The sequence below is a fragment of the Eleutherodactylus coqui genome, chromosome 4 (assembly GCF_035609145.1).
Source record: "Eleutherodactylus coqui strain aEleCoq1 chromosome 4, aEleCoq1.hap1, whole genome shotgun sequence".
Taxonomy (NCBI): Eukaryota; Metazoa; Chordata; class Amphibia; order Anura; family Eleutherodactylidae; genus Eleutherodactylus; species Eleutherodactylus coqui.
This window is the reverse complement of record NC_089840.1, coordinates 248101101-248122310: the sequence shown is the minus strand read 5'-3', so window position 1 is coordinate 248122310 and position 21210 is coordinate 248101101. Positions and strand designations below refer to the sequence as shown.

The following is a 21210-nucleotide window of genomic DNA, read 5'->3' as shown; positions in this document are numbered from 1 at the left end:
GTCTTTCCCTGGCACAACTAAAGGGATCTTGCATTTAACTGATGTCAGAAGATGACATCAGTGGAGGCCAAAGTGATACAAAGGGCCTAGTGGTAAGGGGCAAGCCCTCAAGGTACCAAAAATGGTATTAAGAGCCTCTGTCTCTTTTTTGTTCTGCAAGCAAAGAGAAAAGCTGGCACAGCCATTAGTATCAAAGGAAGAGTGCTGCGTATGCATCAAAGCCAAGACTACAGGTACAGAAGAGAAGAGTGATGCATAATACCTGCAGTCCCAAAAATCAAAGCCATATCGCATTTTATTCAAGACAAGGCAAAACAACAGCAAATATAAAAACATTTCAAACCAAAAAGACACTTCAGAGACTCACAGAAAAAATACTGAGAGATCAGAAACAACACACAACAGTCTATAATAAAAAGGATACGAATGTACAAATCATGGATGCCACTTAGTAATGGGAAGGCGCAGGGAGTGGAGTGCAGACAGATTCCATTGAAGTGCAAATATATAAACAGTCAAGTCACGGTGCAACGTAGTGAAACATGTAAGGGTCCGTTCCCACCACATGAGTTCACTTATACAGCCTGTACTGACGGACGGATACATCATTGGCTTATTCACATTACATTTGTTGCAGAATCGAACCAGTCAACGACTGATTTTTATGGCTGCATAAAATTAATGGTGATCGAAAAGTGAATGATTATCACTTGTGGTTCAGCCGTCGGCTTGCGCTTAGACTGAAGGATTATAGTAACATAGTATGTAAGGCCCAAAAAAAGACATCCATCCATCTGGTTCAGCCTATGACCCCCCCCCCCCCTACCCCCCATGGTGATCCTGAGGAAGAGAAAAATAAAGAATGAGGTAGAAGCAAACTTTCCCCATTCCTTCCTGACTCCAATCTGACCATCAGAATAATCCCCGGATCACCGACCCTTCTGAAGGGTGACTATAACACGTAATATAGTTTCGCCCTTGTTTGACCAAGTTTTTTTTACCGATAATCGTTCCATCTAAAAGGGCTATTGTGTGACTTTAAAAAAAAAATCCTTTTTCTGTTGAAAAACACAATTTAAAAAATAAAATATCCACGACCTAATCATTTCTCATTGCCTGGGGGGGTATTTAATATACTGTATTTATCATCTTTATGTAGGATATACAGTATGTAATTAAGCAGTTTTTTTTCATGGGCACAGTGGGGACCCTCTGTGTCAGATTAACATCTGTGGACATTTCAATATTCAGTTTGCATTCCAAGAGAATACGAAGATACTGCAAAATGCGAAGAGGGCTTTTACCCACGAGCGGCTTTTTCGTAACTCTGCGATATCCCTGCGTTTTTTTTCAATAGGACTTTCTAATGTTAAAATCGCATCGCACAAAAATTGCAAATGCACAAACTTTCGATTTTTGTTTTGTGCAATGCGAATTTAACATTAGAAAGTCTCATTGAAAAAAACGCAGCGATATCCTTAAAAAAAAACGCTAGTGGGTAAAAGCTCTTATTGAGCAAAAAAATTCAACTGACTTTGCAATAGTTTCCTTCAGGGACCTTTCACACAGGACAGGATTGTCCGCCGGACGCAGGGCAGGTGCCGATTTTCTCAATTAGTGTGGATTGTGTTGCGTTTTTAATTGTGTAATGTATTCTGCAGTTTGTCTTGAAAAAGTTCCTGTGTTTTATTCGGCAGACCTTAACCCTTTAGTGACCACCCTATAGTGTTTTTGCGTCCTGCCGTTGTAGGACATGTATGGAGGGAAATCGCGCGACTATCTCCCTCCATATACCATGGGTGCTGGCTGTTTATTAGAGCTGACACTCACAGGCAACAGCTCCGATGAGTTGCGTGGCTCATCGGAGCTGTAAACCCTTTAAATTTCGCTGTCAATTCTGACAGCGGTATTTAAATCCCCTGGCCAATGTTCAGCGGTCCCGTACGGCTCCCTCGCATTGAAATGGCAGGGAGCCGAGCAGGTGTCATGGCAGCCGGGGGCCTTCTGAAAGGCCCCAGGACTGTCATGGCAGAATGTCTATCTAGCCATCCCCATGGGGTGGCTTGATAGACTGCCTGTCAGATTGCAGTATGATGTAATGCTATGGCTTTACATCATACTGCAGAAGTGATCAACGCATCGCATTCTAAAAAAAGGTAAAAATAAAATCAATAAAGTTTTACTAATTAATAAAAAAAAGTAAGAAAAAAAACCTTTTGCCATATTTCTAATATAATAATCTAAATATTTGGTATCGCCTCGTACGTAAAAATCCGATATATCAAATTAACGCATTACTTACCCCGCACAGTGAATGTCGTCAGAAAAAAAAAAAAGAACGCTGGAAATGCGCTTTTTTTGCTCACTCCATCTCCAAGTATGAATGCAATAAAAAGCGATCAAAAACTCATATGCATTCCAAAATGGTACCAACGCAAACTACAGGACAACTTGCAAAAAATAAATCCTTGCGCAACTACATCAACGGAAAAATTAAAAAATGATAGCGCTCAGAAGATGGCGGCAGAAAATAATTGAAAAAAAAAAATTATATCTCGGAAAAAAAATACAAGTAGTACCGCAAAAAAAAAAAGCTATATAATTTTTGTATCGTAGTAATCATTCTGTCCCATAGAATAAAGTCATCATATAATTTTTATTTCAGTTTTTGTAGAAACAAGGCGCACCGAAAGATGGCGGAATTTTATTTTTTTTCCATTTTTCGCCACTTAGAATTTTTTTACATTTTTTAGTACATTATATGGTGCATTAAATAGTACTATTAAAAATACAACTTGTCCCACAAAAAAACAGGCCCTCATACAGCTACGTTGATGGACAAATAAAGGAGTTGCGGCTTTTTCAAAAGAGGGGAGAAAAAAACAAAAATGGACAAAAAATCAAAAAGGTTTGGTCACTAAGTGATTAATTTTGAAATTACATCTCCTGTATGTTAGTAATTCGCAACAACAATTCCTCAAGACATCATTTTCCACTGCGGAATTGAGTCCTTCGGTCTAGACGTAAAAATGCACTGCTTTTAACAGGTGCTAAGTTCAAGCCCCATAGGGATAACATTGTTGACAGAAATGTCTACGCATTCTAATTCTGTACTATTTAAAAGGTTCCTAATTCGTGATGAGCGAGCATACTCGCTAAGGGCAATTGCTCGAGCGAGCATTGCCCTTAGCGAGTACCTGCCCGCTCGAGAGAAAAGGTTCAAGTGCCGGCGGCAGGCAGGGAGCTGCGGGGGAGAGCGGGGAGGAACGGAGGGGAGATCTCTCTCTCCCTCTCTCCCCCAACCCCCCACTCCCCCCTGCTGACTGCCGCAACTCACCGCTCCCCCACGCCGGCACCCGAACCTTTTCTCTTGAGCGGGCAGGTACTTGCTAAGGGCAATGCTCGCTCGAGCAATCGCCCTTAGCGAGTATGCTCGCTCATCTCTATTCCTAATACCTCAAATAACCCTGACTTGCCTCAAGTATTATTATCTACCAATCTCCAGCATCACTTCCTAGCAGGTCTGACCAGGGGAAGGAATCACCAGTCTTTTTCCACCCTGTAATGTGCAGAACCATTAAGCATGACCGTCCTCTGTGCACCAGGAGTGTAACTATCAAGTGTGTGCAAGAAAACCAGTTGCTGTTAAATTCTTGTGTCCTAAACCAGAGCCAGTGAAAATGGAAGGATTTTGTAGAAAACAATGGCTGTAATTCATAAAGTGTTAATGCAAATTTTTTTCTTAAACCCCTTGAATTAAAGATTAAAGTCTTTGTTTTAATTACATATTGATAGTCTTGTTGCAAATCCATTGGTGTGGTGTGCAGAGAGTAAATGATGAATATTGTGTCAGTGTGTAGTTACTTCTGGACCCAACGGTGTCTATATTTTCCTTGAACTTTATAAAAGTAAGAGTTTTTATGCCGACTCTAGCAGAAAAGTGCAGCCCCTTAGAGGAACTGCTTAAAAACCTCATTCCAATATGTTTATCACATACAATAGTGTTACAGAAATCCAACAATTTAAAATCCTTAAATCACTAGGTAAAGTAGGTATGATAAGGACTGGAGAGAAGTGCTTTAGCTGGGAGAAATGGAAAATAATCATAATCACCCGGCTTCTGCAGATCAGTAAAATGTTTAAATCAAATGAAAAATTGAGAAAATGCTCGCCTCAGATGAGAATGTGATTTGGCCTTTATAGGTTACAGAAATTCGGGTTTACTGGAATGTTCATCCTGATGTCAAGCTGTCTGCCAGACATCAGCGGCTCCTCAGCGAATGGCATTATTTCCAAATGTTGTACATTATCTAAACTATCAAGAGATCTGAATTTAATGCTGCCCTTTAACACTGCATAAAACCCATTATGTGTATATCTAACTCATAGACAGAAACATATCTATAACCCTCCTTAACACTGCGTTAATGACTTCTGTTAAACTTATGTTCCGGGAAGAGTCTACGTCTGACGGAGTCTTGGATGGATAGGCAACTGTTACCCGAAGGATATAATATCATCCTCTTAAAAAAATGGTATCTGTTATACCCTTTGAGTGACAGATGACAGGGCATAGTGATAGTGCTGATAATGTAGTGACTTCCAGGTTTCCTGTCGGGTCTGGATGATGTCAGCAAGGCACCCTGGCCATGTCGGGTGGCACATGCACTGTGTCTTTGTGCGCTGGACACTGAGGGAGTAACATCTGCCTCTGATGCCAACGCTGATTGGCTGGTTGGTAGAGATGAGCGAACGTGCTCGGTCCCGCCCCTTTTTCGCCTGAATACCGCGATTTTCGAGTACTTCCGTACTCGGGCGAAAAAATTCGGGGGTCGCCGTGGCGGCGCGGGGGGTTGCAGCGGGGAGTGGGGGGGAGAGGGAGAGAGAGAGGGCTCCCCCCTGTTCCCCGCTGCTACCCCCTACGCCGCCACGCCTCTCCCCGCCCCCCGACGCACCCGAGTACTTTTCACCCGAGTAGTGAAGTACTCGAAAATCGCGGTATTCGGGCGAAAAAGGGGCGGGGCCGAGCACGTTCGCTCATCTCTACTGGTTGGGTTGTCATTTAACCCAGTCAGCCAATCAGGTATCGTTATAAAATATATAAGCCCACCCCTTAGTCCTAATCGTGCCGGTTATACTGTGTGTGTGTGCTGGCCTATGGTGGTGCTAGGGTATTCTCTGTGTTTTTTAGTCCCTCCAGTACTTAGTAGCAGAGTTTCTGTCAGTTTAGTATTGTGTTTGAATTTAGTCTCTTAGCATTGCTGTTACGGTCATTAGTCGCCAGTGTGTCTTAAACTGATCCCAGTCTCTCTTCCACGGCAGGGTCACCCTTTTCAGGGTGAGTGCTCCGCTTGAGGGACCGATACAGTTTGGGCGGTTCTACCATATATGTCTATGTAGTTCCCAGTACTTTGTTATAACTAGTTGTAGAATTACTCGTTAGTCCAAAAAGACTTTTTACACCTGCTGTCTTTTGAACGTAAGTAGTCACTTTCGATCATGTTAACTAGTCATACAGGACATGACAGATTTATTCATGTGAGGTGGATACACTCATTTCCACTACAGATTTGCATGTGGAAAATATGCGTTGTATTATGGTACAAGTCAAGTGGATGAGATTTCATTCTAAATTTGTTATAGCTTTCCTATCCAGTTTAAAAGACTGATTAGGATGGAAACTGTGTGCAACAAGGACCAAAAACTCTCCATCTGTTATATTTACCACTGTGGTTCCATCCCAATTCTGTCTTGCTTTCCGTCCCCATGAAGATTTCTGCATGCAGGATGGAATCAGTACTGGATTGTCAAAACATAGTCTAAAAAGAGTCTTAAATGGTCTATGGGTGTCAGATAACAATATATGTAATTCCTCATAGGCATCTATTGAAAAGATACATCATGAGCTTTTCAATAGCTTTTCATGACGTATCCGTTAATTGAATACCATTATAGCCTGGATGGCTGAAAAGAGCCTAACAGATATCTATTTTTTATAGTAAGCCTCTGGATGAAATAGCATAGTCTACTATACTACCCCATTCAGGAAAAAATGGTATTCTCAACGTATAGTAGCCAACCGGAATCCAAAAGGGCCTTCGTCTGGTGAATGTGGAACTATGGATCTATTTGACTTATGCTGTGTGGGTATTTCCAGCGCATATGTCAAACAGATCCCAAAAATGCAATATGAAAGTAACCCAAGGCGTGTACAGGTAGCAGTTGCATGTGAGCCTGATAACCTGAGGGGGGCGCTGTTCTTTTTGAAGAGACCAGAAGACAAACAGATAGTCCTATTCCCCATAGGATGTTAGAAATGTCTCTTTGATACAGAATGTGTTCTGGTAATAGCCGGTTCTTCAAATTATGTTCTCTGTATAGACTTGACAATAGCACAGAGTGGATTGTCAGTGTATGAGTCATACAAAAAAGTAGTAATTTGCTTTTTTTGGTGGGCATATAAATAGTGTGTAATATAACTGTAGAAGTGTATTAGGTTTGGTTGATGCCGTGAAAGAAACGTTTACGATTTCACGCTTACTGGTAGTTTGCTGACGGCATGAAAAAAATCACAAATTGGCTTATTGTTAAAGTTTTAATACAGATGATCCCCAGTGCTGTAGCGGAAGCATTACTAATATCCTGTACTTGAGGACATATTTGCATTTCCTACATATTTAAGCTTAAAACCAATTTTTTATGTCCTGTCTTTTTTTGCTGAAGCTATTTTTCCAAGAAGTGAATACCAACCAACATGCAGTTTAACCACCCTAGATCACCAGGGATGTACCTATCAACCTCGATTACTCCTATAGAAGTGTAGAAGACTTGGTGATCACCACGAGGTTACATCCACGTGGATGATATTTATATCCAATTTACGGACCAAAAAATCTATCTGAAAATCAAGCAGAAATGCCACCCATTCATTTGAATGGGTGGGTGTATGCTCATGGGCTTTTTTTACTCAAATGCTCGGTTAAGGCTGATACTTGAGTGAGCATTGGTCTTCTCGAGTAACTGCATACTTGTCCGAGCAAATGGGGGGCGGGGGGGCAGCGCATTTGCTCGGACGAGTATGCAGTTACTCGAGAAGACCAATGCTCGCTCGAGTATCAGCCTTAACCGAGCGTGCTCGCTCATCTATATGTGCCATGTTTAGTACATCGGGCAACACATGAACGGAATGTCTGAGTGCTATCCGATATGAGATAATCCACGAGAATATCAGGTGCAACTGTTAAATCTCCCAAGTGCAGGTTCCCTCGAAGTTGGCATTAAACACTTCAGTACACTAGGGCACCAGGGTTCTGGCCATTAACCCCCTTGATGATTGTAGAACATTGAAAATGTCTAAAGCAATCCCTTTATTGCTACAGACCAAGGATATAATCATTAATCCATCTACCAGTAGGGGTGTGCATATTAACCCCTTCACTATTCTAGACTATCAGGGATATGTAAATTATAGGATGTCTGTCTGCTCGAATATGCTGGCCAAACTACATGATGTTATAGAAGAGCTGAGCAGACTGATATATATAGTTTTATGGGGAAAGAGTCCGTTTAAAGTTTATTCATTTAACTTCTGCACATTCTGAGCTGAACAGTCCAATGGCGGTCCTATCAGTGATTGACAGGTATCTGTGTATGACTGTACATACAGCGAAGACTGTCAATCATTGATAGGACCGCCCATTGGACTCCTAAGCCAAAAATGTGCAGAAGTTTAAATGAATAAAATACAAGTTATGGAAATATTTTAAATAAAACTATATATTCATTTGCTCAGCTTCTCCTATAACATGATGCCTGTAGTTTGGATAGATGATAAAAAGTCTAATCTGTGGTGGCCTCATCACTGAAATCCTCACTGATCCCAAGAATGATGGTCCCATTTCCCCCCCTTTCCCCTTCTTCTCCGCACTGTGGGCTCACTGCACCTCCCACCCTGCCCACACAGTGTGGAAGAGATTGACTGGAAGGACAGCCGCACATGTGCAATGCTGTTCCATTCCTCTTCAATGAGACTGCCAGAGATAGCCAAGTGCTTGTAGTTGGCTATTTCCGTCTTACTAAAATGAATGGCACGATGTGCAACCATTGCTCCATTCAACATCATTGTATGTGAGTACAACAAGCCCGTAGTCATGAGAAGAAGGGAAATGGGACCCCTGTTCTCAGGATTGCTGAGGATCTCAGCGGTGAGACCCCACCAATCAGGCTTCCATTGCATAGTTAATTGTGGTACAACCCCTTTGACCCATTTACTACTCTAGACTACCTGGTGTGTTGAGATGAATTCCTTCACTTCTGTAGGCCACCAAGAATGTGACCATTAACCCGTTTTACTACTCTAGACTAGCAGGGATGTACCTCCTAAAGACAGTTGTGACTGACACAACAACCACAGTGCACGAAATAAACCATGTCCACTTTTAATACCCACATTCATATTTTACCATGACCTGACCAATGGGCTGCTAACATATTAGAAGGAACCTACCATGAAATTCATGCTTCTCGAATTACGGGCAGCACAAAATCCCAACGGTTTTCTCATTAGAGAAAGAGCTAGGTTGTACTATGAAACACTGCTGCATTTAAGAGATAACAACTTAAAAAGTGGCCGGAAACGGGTGGAAGAGTCATCGTGAAGGCTCCCCATCTAACTCTCCATGCCCAGTTCGATAAACAGGTCTCTCCCTATACACTGGTGACTTATGTTTATGGGTTAGGGTTGGCCAACAGATGGTATCCGTCTGAGGTATGCCTCACAGATAGACATTTTTTAAGTATGAGAGTCTACATGTCTTGTGATATATCGAACCAAGAGAAGTTAAGGGATGACACATCTGTATGCCTGTTTTTAACCAGGGTCTATGCCAGTACTTAGGATGTTCTATGGGGATCGTACCAGTTTATGGTGTGTTCACCTTTAAAACTAGGTCCATGAAAATAGTGGATCCAAAAGACACGTTGGTATTCTATGCCAAGCTAGTAAGATTTACAGCTTGGCGTTGCTCATGTGAACCGTGTATTGTAGATTTGTTAGATATGCGCTTTGTAAAGGGAATAACCGGTTAAATCTCTCATTGCTTTATGAAATATGAGCACAGCTTGTCATCTCTCTATATCCAAACAAAGCGTAAACTATTTTTATAATTAAGTCTGCTTTTATATTACGTGCCCACACTTAATCTGTCTCTGTTTTCATCTACAGCACTATCCGAATCAGCAGAAAAGGATGGCATATGCTACTTAATTTCTGTTTCCACACTGCGCTCACTTTTGCTGTGTTTGCTGGAGGAATCAATCGAACAGGCTATCCCATAATATGCCAGTCTGTAAGTAACGTTCGCAGCTTTGTCTAGTAGACTTCTTGAAATGTAGATTAAATGAGGCACTTGAGAAAACATTGCACTGGATGGAATCGCGGGTAAAATACCGTATTTTTTGCTCTATGAGAAGCGCTTTTCTTCCGCATAAAGTGGGGGGGGGGGGGGGAGTCAGTGCATCTTATAGAGCGAACGTACCGAAATTCAAGATTGCCGGCGCAATTGGGAGTTTAACGTATGATCGTGCGTATTAAATCGCGGTTGCACATACAAACTCGTTATCGTGCGAACAAACGCGCAATAATTTACTAGTTCGCTCACTCGGCATTGCCACCCCTTACATACTGCTGATTGGTGGTGAGTGCCGGCGGGAACTGCTGCTGCTGCTCCCCTGCCTCCACCAATCAGCTTCCTCGGCCCGTACACAAGTGCCGCTGTCACGGAGCTCTGCTGCTCCTTCTGCTCTGTCACCCGGTACTTTTCCCTGCATTGTCCCTGGGTGAGTTCAAAATATTTTTTCCCTATTTTCTGCCTCTAAAGCGTGGGTGCGTCTTATCGTCCAGAGCGAAAAATATGGTACAATGCTGAATATGGGAAATATCCCACCAATGCAAAGAGTTGGACTCATAGGGTACCTTGAAGTGAACGTTCCCCTTGGAAAGCCATTTTTTTCTGTTACTGAGCACCAAATCCCCTGCATACATATAGAGCATGCAGGCTCCATTCATATGGGGGGAACACGGTACCTCCAGTAGGGGGTCTCAGTAGCTAGGCCCCCATCAATTGGGCACTTATCTGCTATCTTGTGAATAGGGAATAAGTTCAAAACTTGAACAATTATTTAGGTTTTACAAGAGTTTCAAAACCCTAAAAAATAAACTCCAACTGGTTCAAAAAGTAAATAAATAGTAATATACTTGCCGTTGAAATTCCTTGCCGTTCCTCTGTTGCTGGTGGTGTGACCCTGTTATGTTTTCTTTACATCCTCGGCCATGATAGTGTCTTGCACACAACACATGACTACAGCTGTCTTCACATTGGCAATTTTTTGTTATCATTTTCCTGCTCCATTATAGAACAGGAAAACGGCAACCTGCACCAAAATGGAACCATCGTATGATGCAACCAAATGGCGCCAAATGATTCCTATTGACTACAATGGGGCAAGTTCAGTTTCCGGACGGGTTTCCATCATTTTACAGAATAAAATAGCAAAGCATGATGTTCTATTTTGTTCTGTTTTTCATTGGAATTCAATAATAGAGGTTCCAAAGGGATCTTCTGAAATTGGTGTGAACAGTCCCTGAGGCAGATACTGGCGGCAGGGGTAACATGAGTATGGATGGCACACCACTATTGTGGTGACATGGCACAAACCGTGGAATTGGTGGCATGGAAACTATGTGGAAATTTAACTGGTAACTATATGACTGTTTGGCACTTTTACATATTTGGAGCCACTTGGAGAATTTTTGAGGTGGCTTGATAGCTTTGTAAAGAGTAGAGGAGCCTCTCAAGGAATACACAATGGTGTTCGTTTTTTTACATTATGCTGTACTATGTCTAGTTTGTTATAGAAGTGCCTGTTGGAGAAAATGGCTTCCTGTTTTTAACTTAATTATCCCACCTCATACAATGTTATATGACAGGGAGCAATATTGTGTTGTAAAGTAATAAAAATCTTTATTTATGTAGCACCAACATATTCCGCAGCGCTTACAAAACAGGGGAGAACAGGTACAAAAAACAAAGATACGAAAACCACGGTTTCATTGTAATCAGTTGATATAAACAGTAGGCGTGAGGGTCCTGCTCCAATACTACATACATACTACAAATGGCGGGGTGATATAGAAAGTAAGAGGGCTGGAGATTTGCACGGTATGGCGAGGTGGAGAGTAAGGGATGCTATATACAGACAATGGTCAGACTTAAGCCATATAGTGGCTGAATCGGTATGACTGCAGAGGGTGCTTGTTGCCTCCCTGAAAAGGTGCGTTTTTGGAGCATGCCTGAAATTTTGTGTATCAGTGATTGACCAGATAGATTTGAGTAGCGCATTCCAGAGGACTGGTGCTGCTCTGGAGAAGTCTTGTATGCAGGAATGAGAGGTTTTAATTAAAGGGGCGCTTAATCTGTTTCATTAGCAGAGCGAGGGGGTACGGACTGGGTGGTGGATTGAGATGAGGGAGGCAATGAACAATGGTTCTCAGGCCGTATTAGTCCACCATGCCTTTTTCCATATGGCACTGTGGAATAATGGCCTCAGACGCAATGACTGGTGAGGCATCTGATCATAGTTAGCCTCAACCAGCTTAAGAATGCAAGTGCCCACATTGCTCATATGGACCTGTGGCAAATCTATATTAAGGGGTAGTTTTTTTCCTCCAATATTATGGGCATTTGGAGTTGAAGTAGTCGCAATCAGAAGGTCAGTGCGAGAACTTCTGACAAGTGTGTGATGCAGAAAGCAAGGAGGGTTAACTAGTGGTGGAGCCATTGTCTGGTATATGCCCTTGTTATGTACACCTTCCCATTAGAAAAGTGGTGCATTAGAGTGTATTGGGTAGAAGACTATGACCAAGAAGTGGCTTTGCAACAGTCAAAGGAGCTAAATCAGTTGGGACTGTGACCTAAGTAAGCTATGGGCAACATGTCTGAGACAGTTAAGAACAGAAATTGGCCACTGACCAAGCACCAAGTGACAGAGAATAATGGTGACCAGGATATGAAGATGAGCCATTGCCCTGAGAAGCCCTGCCTTCGCCGTTTTTTTGTAGCACAAGTACTACACCTCTCTTGCTGGAGAAGACTGGCATTCTCTTGCTTTTATTATTGCTAAATTATTGAGACTACCCCGAAGTGTCCAAACCAAGTAATTGACTTCCGCCCCTGTGTTGACCATCTTGGTTGGTTGTGTAAAAAAGTTTCTAGAGATGTTCTGTACCGTATTGCGCGACTATTCGAGAGGCCCCTGTCCCTCCCCCAGCCACCTTCCATCAGCACTTTGCCAGCAATGTGGTACAATCAATGCTTTTTGGAGTTCCATTACCAATATGAATGGATAAAGCCATATTTTTCTGTAATGTTATCAGAGCTGGGCATTCATTACATCAACCAGTTATTTCGTGTACATGTTCTTCCATATTGGAATTATATTACTGTATTAACATGAAAAATTGCCTAAATTGTAAACCTTTGCAGAAAACCATAAAACGGCTCCTACCACTCCAAATGCCAACGCCTGCACCACTAGGATGAACTATGGAGCTGATGTATATTTCGTTTTTGAATGTAATTTAGGAGTGATTACATTTTTATGGCTAGAGTGCATTGAAGAGTATCCAGAAATATATTCAAAGATAAATTTCTTTTCAGACCAGTGAGCGCTCAGAGCTCCTGTTATTAGCAGCATATATTACTATTTTGGTTTGCGAGTTCTCCAGTTATGGAGATGTGTTCACTACTAATTGAAAAATGTGTACGAACTTTTAATATTTGCTCAATTGCGAAGAGCTGGATTAAGTTTTTGGAGTGTAAGCAAAATGTTTTATCTTTGAGGGAAGCTCCATCAGTGGTAGATATTTACAATATTAGGACTAAAGATGAGCGAGCACGCTCGGATAAGTCAGTTACTCGAGCGAGCCTGGCTCTTCTCGAGTAGCTGCATTCTTGTCCGAGCATGCTTGGGGGGGGCGGCGGGGGTTAGCGGGGGGAGGGGGAGAGAGAGAGATCTCTCTCACTCTGTCCCCTGCTACCCCCTGCTATCCCCCGCTGCCCCCCCGAGCACGCTCGGACAAGAATGCAGTTACTCGAGAAGAGCCAGGCTCGCTCAAGTAACTGACTTATCCGAGCGTGCTCGCTCATCGCTAGTCCTAAAATTATAAATATCTACCACTGATGGAGCTTCCCTCGAAGATAAAACATGTTCGCTCATCTCTATTTAGGACAGACAGATAGATAGATAGATAGATAGATAGATAGATGATAGATAGATAGATAGATAGATAGATAGATAGATAGATAGATAGATAGATAGTAAAGATGAGCGAACACCAAAATGTTCGGGTTCGCGTTATTCGAAACGAACTTCCCGCGATGTTCGGGTGTTCGTTTCGAATAACGAACCCCATTGAAGTCAATGGGCGACCGGAACATTTTTGTATTTCGCCGATGCTCGCTAAGGTTTTCATGTGTGAAAATCTTGGCAATTCAAGAAAATGATGGGAACGACACAGCAACGGATAGGGCAGGCGAGGGGCTACATGTTGGGCTGCATCTCAAGTTCACAGGTCCCACTATTAAGCCACAATAGCGGCAAGAGTGAGACCCCCCCCCCCCCCCCCGCACTGTCAGCATAACGATCGTTCTCCTCTGCCACAGCTGTAACAGCTGTGGCAGAGAAGAACGATGTTAGCCCATTGAATTCAGTGGAGCCGTCAATACAGCCGACTCCACTGAATGCAATGGGCTGCCGGCGATCGCGGGATGAATTGTCGGAAAGGGGTTAAATATATAAGCCCTTCCCTGCAATTCATCCAGAAATGTGTAAAAATAAAAAATATATATATACTCACCTGGTGCCCGCAGACGGAGTTCAGCGCGGCAGGCTGCAGTTCTCCTGAACTGTTCTGAACAGCTGTGAGTAGTATTCAGCAGCCGGGGATTTAAAATCCCCGCCTGCTGAATAAGATGCCTCTGATTGGTCACAGCCTGACCAATCAGAGGCCAGCCCTCACTCACACCCATTCATGAATTCATGAATGGGTGTGAGTGAGAGCTGCCCCTGATTGGTCCCTGCGCTGAACCAATCAGAGGCAGCACTCACTCACCCATTCATGAATTCATGAATGGGTGTGAGTGAGGGCTGGCCTCTGATTGGTCAGGCTGTGACCATTCAGAGGCATCTTATTCAGCAGGCGGGGATTTTAAATCCCCGGCTGCTGAATACTACTCACAGCTGTTCAGAGCAGTTCAGGAGAACTGCAGCCTGCCGCGCTGAACTCCGTCTGCCGGCACCAGGTGAGTATATATATATTTTTTATTTTTACACATTTCTGGATGAATTGCAGGGAAGGGCTTATATATTTAACCCCTTTCCGACAATTCATCCCGCGATCGCCGGCAGCCCATTGCATTCAGTGGAGTCGGCTGTATTGCCGGTTCCATTGAATTCAATGGGCAAACATCGTTCTTCTCTGTCACAGCTGTTACAGCTGTGGCAGAGAAGAAGGATTTGTCTTCTATATGTTCTCAATGGGGTTGGCGCTGCTGCCGCCGGCCCCATTGAGCGCATATAGAAAAGATTTCTCAGGGAAGAAAGTTAAAGTAACCCGAACATCCGAACATCGTGTGGTGTTCGTTACGAATAACGAACATCCCGAACACCCTAATATTCGCCCGAGCATCAAGCTCGGACGAGTACGTTCGCTCATCTCTAATAGATAGATAGATATGAGATAGATAGATAGATTGATATGAGATAGACAGATAGATAGATAGATAGATAGATAGATATGAGATAGATAGATAGATAGATATGAGATAGATAGATATGAGATAGATGGATTGATAGATAGATATGAGATAGATAGATAGATAGATAGATAGATAGATAGATAGATAGATAGATAGATAGATAGATAGATAGATAGATATGAGATGGATAGATATGAGATAGCTAGATTGATAGATAGATAGATAGATAGATAGATAGATAGATAGATAGATAGATAGATAGATATGAGATAGATAGATAGATAGATAGATAGATAGATAGATAGATAGATAGATAGATAGATAGATAGACAGATAGGACATAGATAGATAGACAGATATGAGATAGATATGAATTAGATAGATAGATAGATAGATAGATAGATAGATAGATAGATAGATAGATAGATAGATAGAGTCCTCTATTCAGGAGCCTCATTTATTACCAAGAGCAGAAAGTGCCTACAAAGACTACTTTTGAATCAAGAGGACCAAAAACATTTGTGCATGATATAAACAAGCCCTTGATACCAATAGACATTGTGTAATGCATGTTTTCCCTATGGTGGCGCTCCAGGAAAATTGAGCACTTCCTGCTTGGTTCTTCCACATATTAAAACTGATCATTGAGAGTCTAAGCACCAGGACACCATGTAATCAGCTTATTGGGAAGGAACACTTTTACCAAAAATGGATTGTCTATAGTAGACAACCACTTTAAAGAGTACTTGTCACAGGATAACATTGGCATGGACGGCTGTATGGCTCTGCACTGCTGGTTCTATCACCTTTTTTTCATAATCACATCCATTTTTCTGAAAGGTCTCTTCTTAGGTCCATCTCCTGGTGTTGTCAGTGTGTCCAGTGTGTCTCCACCACTCATTGTCAATGGGTGAAGTTGGACCAGATTGATAGTCACTCATTGACAGTAGGATGCCCACTTCACATATTGACAGCTCTGGAAGCTGGACATCTGGAAAAAGTGAAGATGACTTCACAAAAAACATTCAGGGACATTTAATTAGTGCTTTACGCCAGAACAGTGGCAGAGAAAAATTGCTAATTTTTCCCCCTTTTTCCCACAAACATTTTGCTACTTTTCTTCTTTCTGCTCGGCCTTGCCACTTTGGGGGAAAATGGGCAGGCTTGTGGGGAGGGACGTGGTCGGTCTGGACCAACAGAAACTGGCATAAATAATACCAGAAATTTATGTCAGCTCCTAGATGGTGTAGATTTCTATCTCAGCACATGGAGGAGCCGAGAGGTGGTGACTAATATATAATGAGGCGTGTGCCTCTGCATATATTACTCGCATCGTATGCCGGCGGAAATTATGCTAATATTGATGTTAGAAATGTCATTCTAAGTACATTTTTCACTTAGAGTCAAAGTGCATTTACATGAGCGAGTGCGATATCGGTTCGAGAAACTCGGACCCATATCACACTCTTAAACCTGCGATTTCTGCATTTTGCAGGAAAAAGGCATGTGTGTTTTTCATGCACGTGAAAATTGCATGTTGTTTTAATAGGAAAAACTGAAGAATGACATCACACTCGCATGAAAATCGCATCTACATGAGAATGTGATGTGATTTTTTTCTTTTTGCTGTCAAACAAAATAATTCAGAAAATTCTGAAACAGAATCGCTTAAAAATAGGACACAAAGCAATTTTGGAGTCTCGGACCATTGGTCCCAGAGACAAATCACTCATGTGAGTAAACACGTTGAAAGTAGAGATGAGCGAGCACCCAAATGCTTGGGTCCTCGTTATTCGAGTCGAGCTTTCATAAAATTCGAGAGCTCTAGTCGAGTAACGAACCCCATTGACTACAATGGGAGACTCGAGCATTTTTGTATGTGGGACGTCAGGAGCCGAGCTTTCTTTTTTTTTTTCTTCCTAGTTTTGTCTCTCTTTCTCTCCCTCTCCCTCTCCCTCTCTCTCTGTCTCTCTCTCTCCCTCTCTCTCTCTGTCTCTCTCTCTCCCTCTCTCTCTCTCTCTCTCTCTCTCTCTCTCCCCTGCCTGCTAGACAAAAAATTTGCCAATGACGCGCGCTGCGTCGCGGTGGGGAGGGGCTAAAACAGGCACGTCACAGCGGGGAGGAGCCAAAAACTGGGGCGGGGTCGAACACGGCTTGATGCTCGTTCGAGTAACGAGCACCATCGAGTACGCTAATACTCGAACGAGCATCAAGCTCGGCAGAGTATGTTCGCTCAACTCTAGTTGAAAGCAATGTGTTTTTTTCATGCATGATATATGACCATATCTCAGTCGGTCAGATATCATGAGTGCAAATCGCCCATGTGAATGCACCCTTAAGAAGACCTATGAGCTGCTCTTACAAGAGAGATGGGATGCATGACTTTATAACCGTGTTGCTATTGACTCCATTGCCATTTTTATTCCACTTGCAGGTCCCAACTTTCCCTTTTGACCACAATGGTTACCATTATGTTCTCTATCACCCATTATTAATCAAACATTATGTAACCATTGCCACTGAGTGTTGGAGACTGCCCATTTGACATTAGACTAATGTTGAGCGCCATAAGTAACGAAGACCATTGAGGTCAAGTCGGGGGGTATCTAAAGGAAGAATAAAAATGGTGATGGAGTTAGCGGGGATGCAGCTGTAAAAGTATACAGCCCGCTCCACTTATCAGAGGACCTGACACCTCCTCTTTAAAATTAAAGAAAATTTATGATTAAAGATTTTGAAACCAATCAGTAGCAACCTTTGCCAGTCCAGTGTGGCAGTTCTAAAAGGAGTGGTTGGATGGACATTTGGGTTTCATAAAGACTAGAGATGAGCGAGCACCCAAATGCTCGGGTGCTCGTTATTCGAGTCGAGCTTTTCGTAAAATTTGAGAGCTCTACTCGAGTAACGAACCCCATTGACTACAATGGGAGACTCGATCATTTTTGTATGGGGCCCACCGGGTGCCGAGCTTTTTTTTTGGTTCGTGTGTTCTCTCTCTCTCCTCCGCCCAGCCAGCCACGTCACAGCGGGGAGGGGTAAAAAACTGGGGCGGGGGCCGAACAAGGCGTGATGCTCACTCGAGTAGCGAGCACCATCGAGTACGCTAATACTCGAACGAGCATCAAGTTCAGAAGAGTAAGTTTGCTTAACTCTAATAAAGACATATCTAGAAAGGGCATTTTTCCTGGGCATGACTAAAACACTAAAGAGTAGTTATAGAGGGTACAGAGGTTAAGATTGCGCCGGACTGAGTGGGTCTAAAGGTCCTTCTGCCCCATATGAGTACACCAGGGCTATAAATGCCATAACATACTTGGGACCCTATTACTCATGTTGAAGCTCAGGTCACCCCTCTGCTAAACCATCTAGCTTTTTTCCAACACACCGGTAATTTCGTTGCATTCCTTCCTCCTAAATAGGAGAATACTTCTGAATGCAATCACATAGAACAAACATATTATGGTAAACTAAAAGCAATCCCTGAAATTGCTATTTTCTATTACATTCGCTATCATTCTGGGTTTTAAGTCACAAATCTCTTTTTTTTTATATTTGTCGCTTTACGTTTTTTTCTCCTTTGCACAATTACAGTGTTATGAAATGAACATTATCTCAATGTAGGAACAATTTTGTTATCTAAGAAGAGAATTGTGTAGAATAAACAGTTTCATAGTGTGAAAAGTAAGACTTATATTCCGTTCTGCATTACAGTCGTTTTTCCTTACATCGCTATGGTTGCTATGGATATCTGCTTCTCAGTGACAATGGGGTTCGTTCCTATTATGGAGGCGGTTTCTTATAGAGAGAATTTTATAATGAATATTCATATAGATTGTTAGCATGAATATTGAGAGGTATAAGGCTGAGTTCACACCAGCATTTAACATCATTGGAGCTGAAAAACGGAATGCCAGATCCTTGGTAGGATAGAAATAAGGGGTGTCAAGTGAACCCCATTGACTATAATAAAATCTGGCTTCCATGTTGCCTTGCCATGCCGCACTATTTTGTCTGGGATTTTATGCCATATCTGTACCAGAGGCTCCAAACGCATATGTGAACCTAGACTAAGAGCACCCAATCAACGAATAGACATGACTTAAAATAATGATACCCTTGCCAGCAATGTTAGGGGAACACTAAAACTCTGTTCACACCTACGTTTGGGTTTCTTTTTTTTTGACAGATCCATCTACAATCCCATAAATGGATTCAAAAACATATGCCAAGTTGGAACAATCAGAAATTTCTATTTCCATTTTTTGACTGTTCAGTTTCAACAGATCCATCTGAAAACCCTGAAACATTGGTTTCCATTGGTGTCGGTCCAGCTTCCATTTGCAACTGTTTTAATAAATCAGTTTGTCAGTATAAACAATTTTACTCTCTATTTTCCTTCTGAGCACATACAGAAGAAAAAATGTATCCATTGAATGATGGAATAAGCAAATAATGGATGCAAATGGTATTCTTCCCGTCTGCATCCGTTCTTCATTGACATCCATGTAAAAATTGAACGGAAGGCTATTTTTCTCCCAAGTTTCCAATTTTGGGGGCAGAACAAATAGTGCAGCAGACTACATTATTGTTTTTGAAGAGTACACCAAGAATGGTATGATTGAGAAAAAAACATGCAATGAAAGTGAATCCTGAGGATGTAAACAAATAATTTATAAAAGGGGTCAAAGGAGGATGTCAAGAATTTTTCTGATGAGAAGATGGTGCACCATCAGGCAAATTTCAGCCAAATACAGCACTGGTGCTCTAACTCGCATGTCTGAAGGCACAACTTGATATTTCTTAACACGGTTGGGCTATAACAGCTGATGACCAATTGGAATGACATTGATGTGTAAGGGAAACAATAAGACAAGACTCCAGTGGGAAAAAAAGGACAAAAAATGAATTACGGAGTGGTGGCGAAACATCACTTGTCAGAGGAATCCAGATTTCTGTTGCACCATGCTAATGGGAGGGTCAGAATTTGGAACATTTAGAATGAATCAATGAACCTTTCCTGTCAGTTGTCAAAAGATGAGCCTGGTAGAAGTAGAGTAATGGTATGGGGGATGTTTTCCTGGCACATCCTGCTTGCAATTCATACTGTAGAACAATTTCAACATCTAGTGTAATCTATGCAACAAGAAATTGCTGTGGTTCTTAGGGCCAAAGGAGGTCCAACATGCTACTAGATGGGGATCTCTAATAAAGTGTCCATTCAGTGTATATGAAGAATTCATCAATATATGTCCCAGGAAGGTCAATTATTTCCTCCTCTTCTTCCCACAAACCTCAAATAATACCGGCTCCTGGCTGTAAGGGTGGCTTCACACGTGCGTGTTTTTGTGCGTATATAGGTACGTATGTAAGTGCGCACACATGTACTTGCAAAAAAATGTGTGAATGCAGGTCCGTGCTCTGCCGGCCACTTGCAATTTTTTTGCAGGAAAGAGCTTTACATATAAGCCCTTCCCTGATAAAGGAAGATTTTTTTGTGTTAAGAAAAAAAGTTAAAAATATACTCACCTGTCCGCCGCTGCCGCGACCGCGACTGCTGCGGGGATGCAGAACACATCTGTCGCATGCGGCGGAGGAATTCTTCAATTATCTACCGCAGCTGTCACACATGTCAGCTGCGGTAGAGGATTCTGCAGCCGGCAACCCCTTCAATTGATTTCAGGGAAGGGCTTTAAATATAAGCCCTTCCCTGAAATCCACAAAAAGTGGTTTAAAAAACAAAAAAATACATACTCACCTCCCTTCAGCTGTTGGGGCACAGCCGAGTCTTCTCCTGCTGACCCCTGCTCTGTGGTGCTGATCTATCAGCAGGCGGGGATTTTAAATCCCTGCCTGCTGAAAGAGCTGAATGTGATTGGCTGAGGTGCCCAGCCAGTCACAGGCAGCTCTCGCCCGTCATTAATTTTTTTTTACACTAAAATCTTTCTTTTTCAGGGAAGGGCTTATATGTAAAGCCCTTTCCTGAAAAAGAATGCAGGGGTGCCGGCAGACCATTATTTTCAATGAAGCCGCTGGCAGCAGCCGTGAATCCATTGAAAACAATGCATGCATCCTCTAGGGTGCACGCATGTCCTATCTTTGCAGGCACACACCTGTAAAGCATGGACATGTGAACACACCATAGGGAATGCATTGTTGCAAATAGAAGCGTGTTTTTGTGCATGAGTATGCATACACAAAAACACGCTGGTGTGAAGCCACCCTCAGGCAACTGGCTACAGCAGGAACTCTACTCCACTACTGTCTCAGCAATTGGGGGACCAGATACAAGAAGCTCCACAGCTCATTAAGCCCAAGTCTTTCTACCAGCCGAACAAGGATCAGTAGAGAATTAATGTTCCCACAACACAATCCTGCAGACACTTTGGGTATTTTT

At 42.4% G+C, this 21210-nt stretch overlaps 1 protein-coding gene across 2 annotated transcripts in view; it reads left to right on the top strand.

Moving 5' to 3' along the window:
• The window catches only part of ADGRA1 (adhesion G protein-coupled receptor A1), a 738392-nt gene that overhangs the window by 596490 nt on the left and 120692 nt on the right, over positions 1-21210 (top strand). For both annotated transcript variants that reach the window (XM_066601012.1, XM_066601013.1), the window contains one exon: positions 9224-9347. In XM_066601012.1, coding sequence (XP_066457109.1) covers positions 9224-9347 — 124 coding nt within the window. The remainder of the gene's footprint in view (positions 1-9223; positions 9348-21210) is intronic.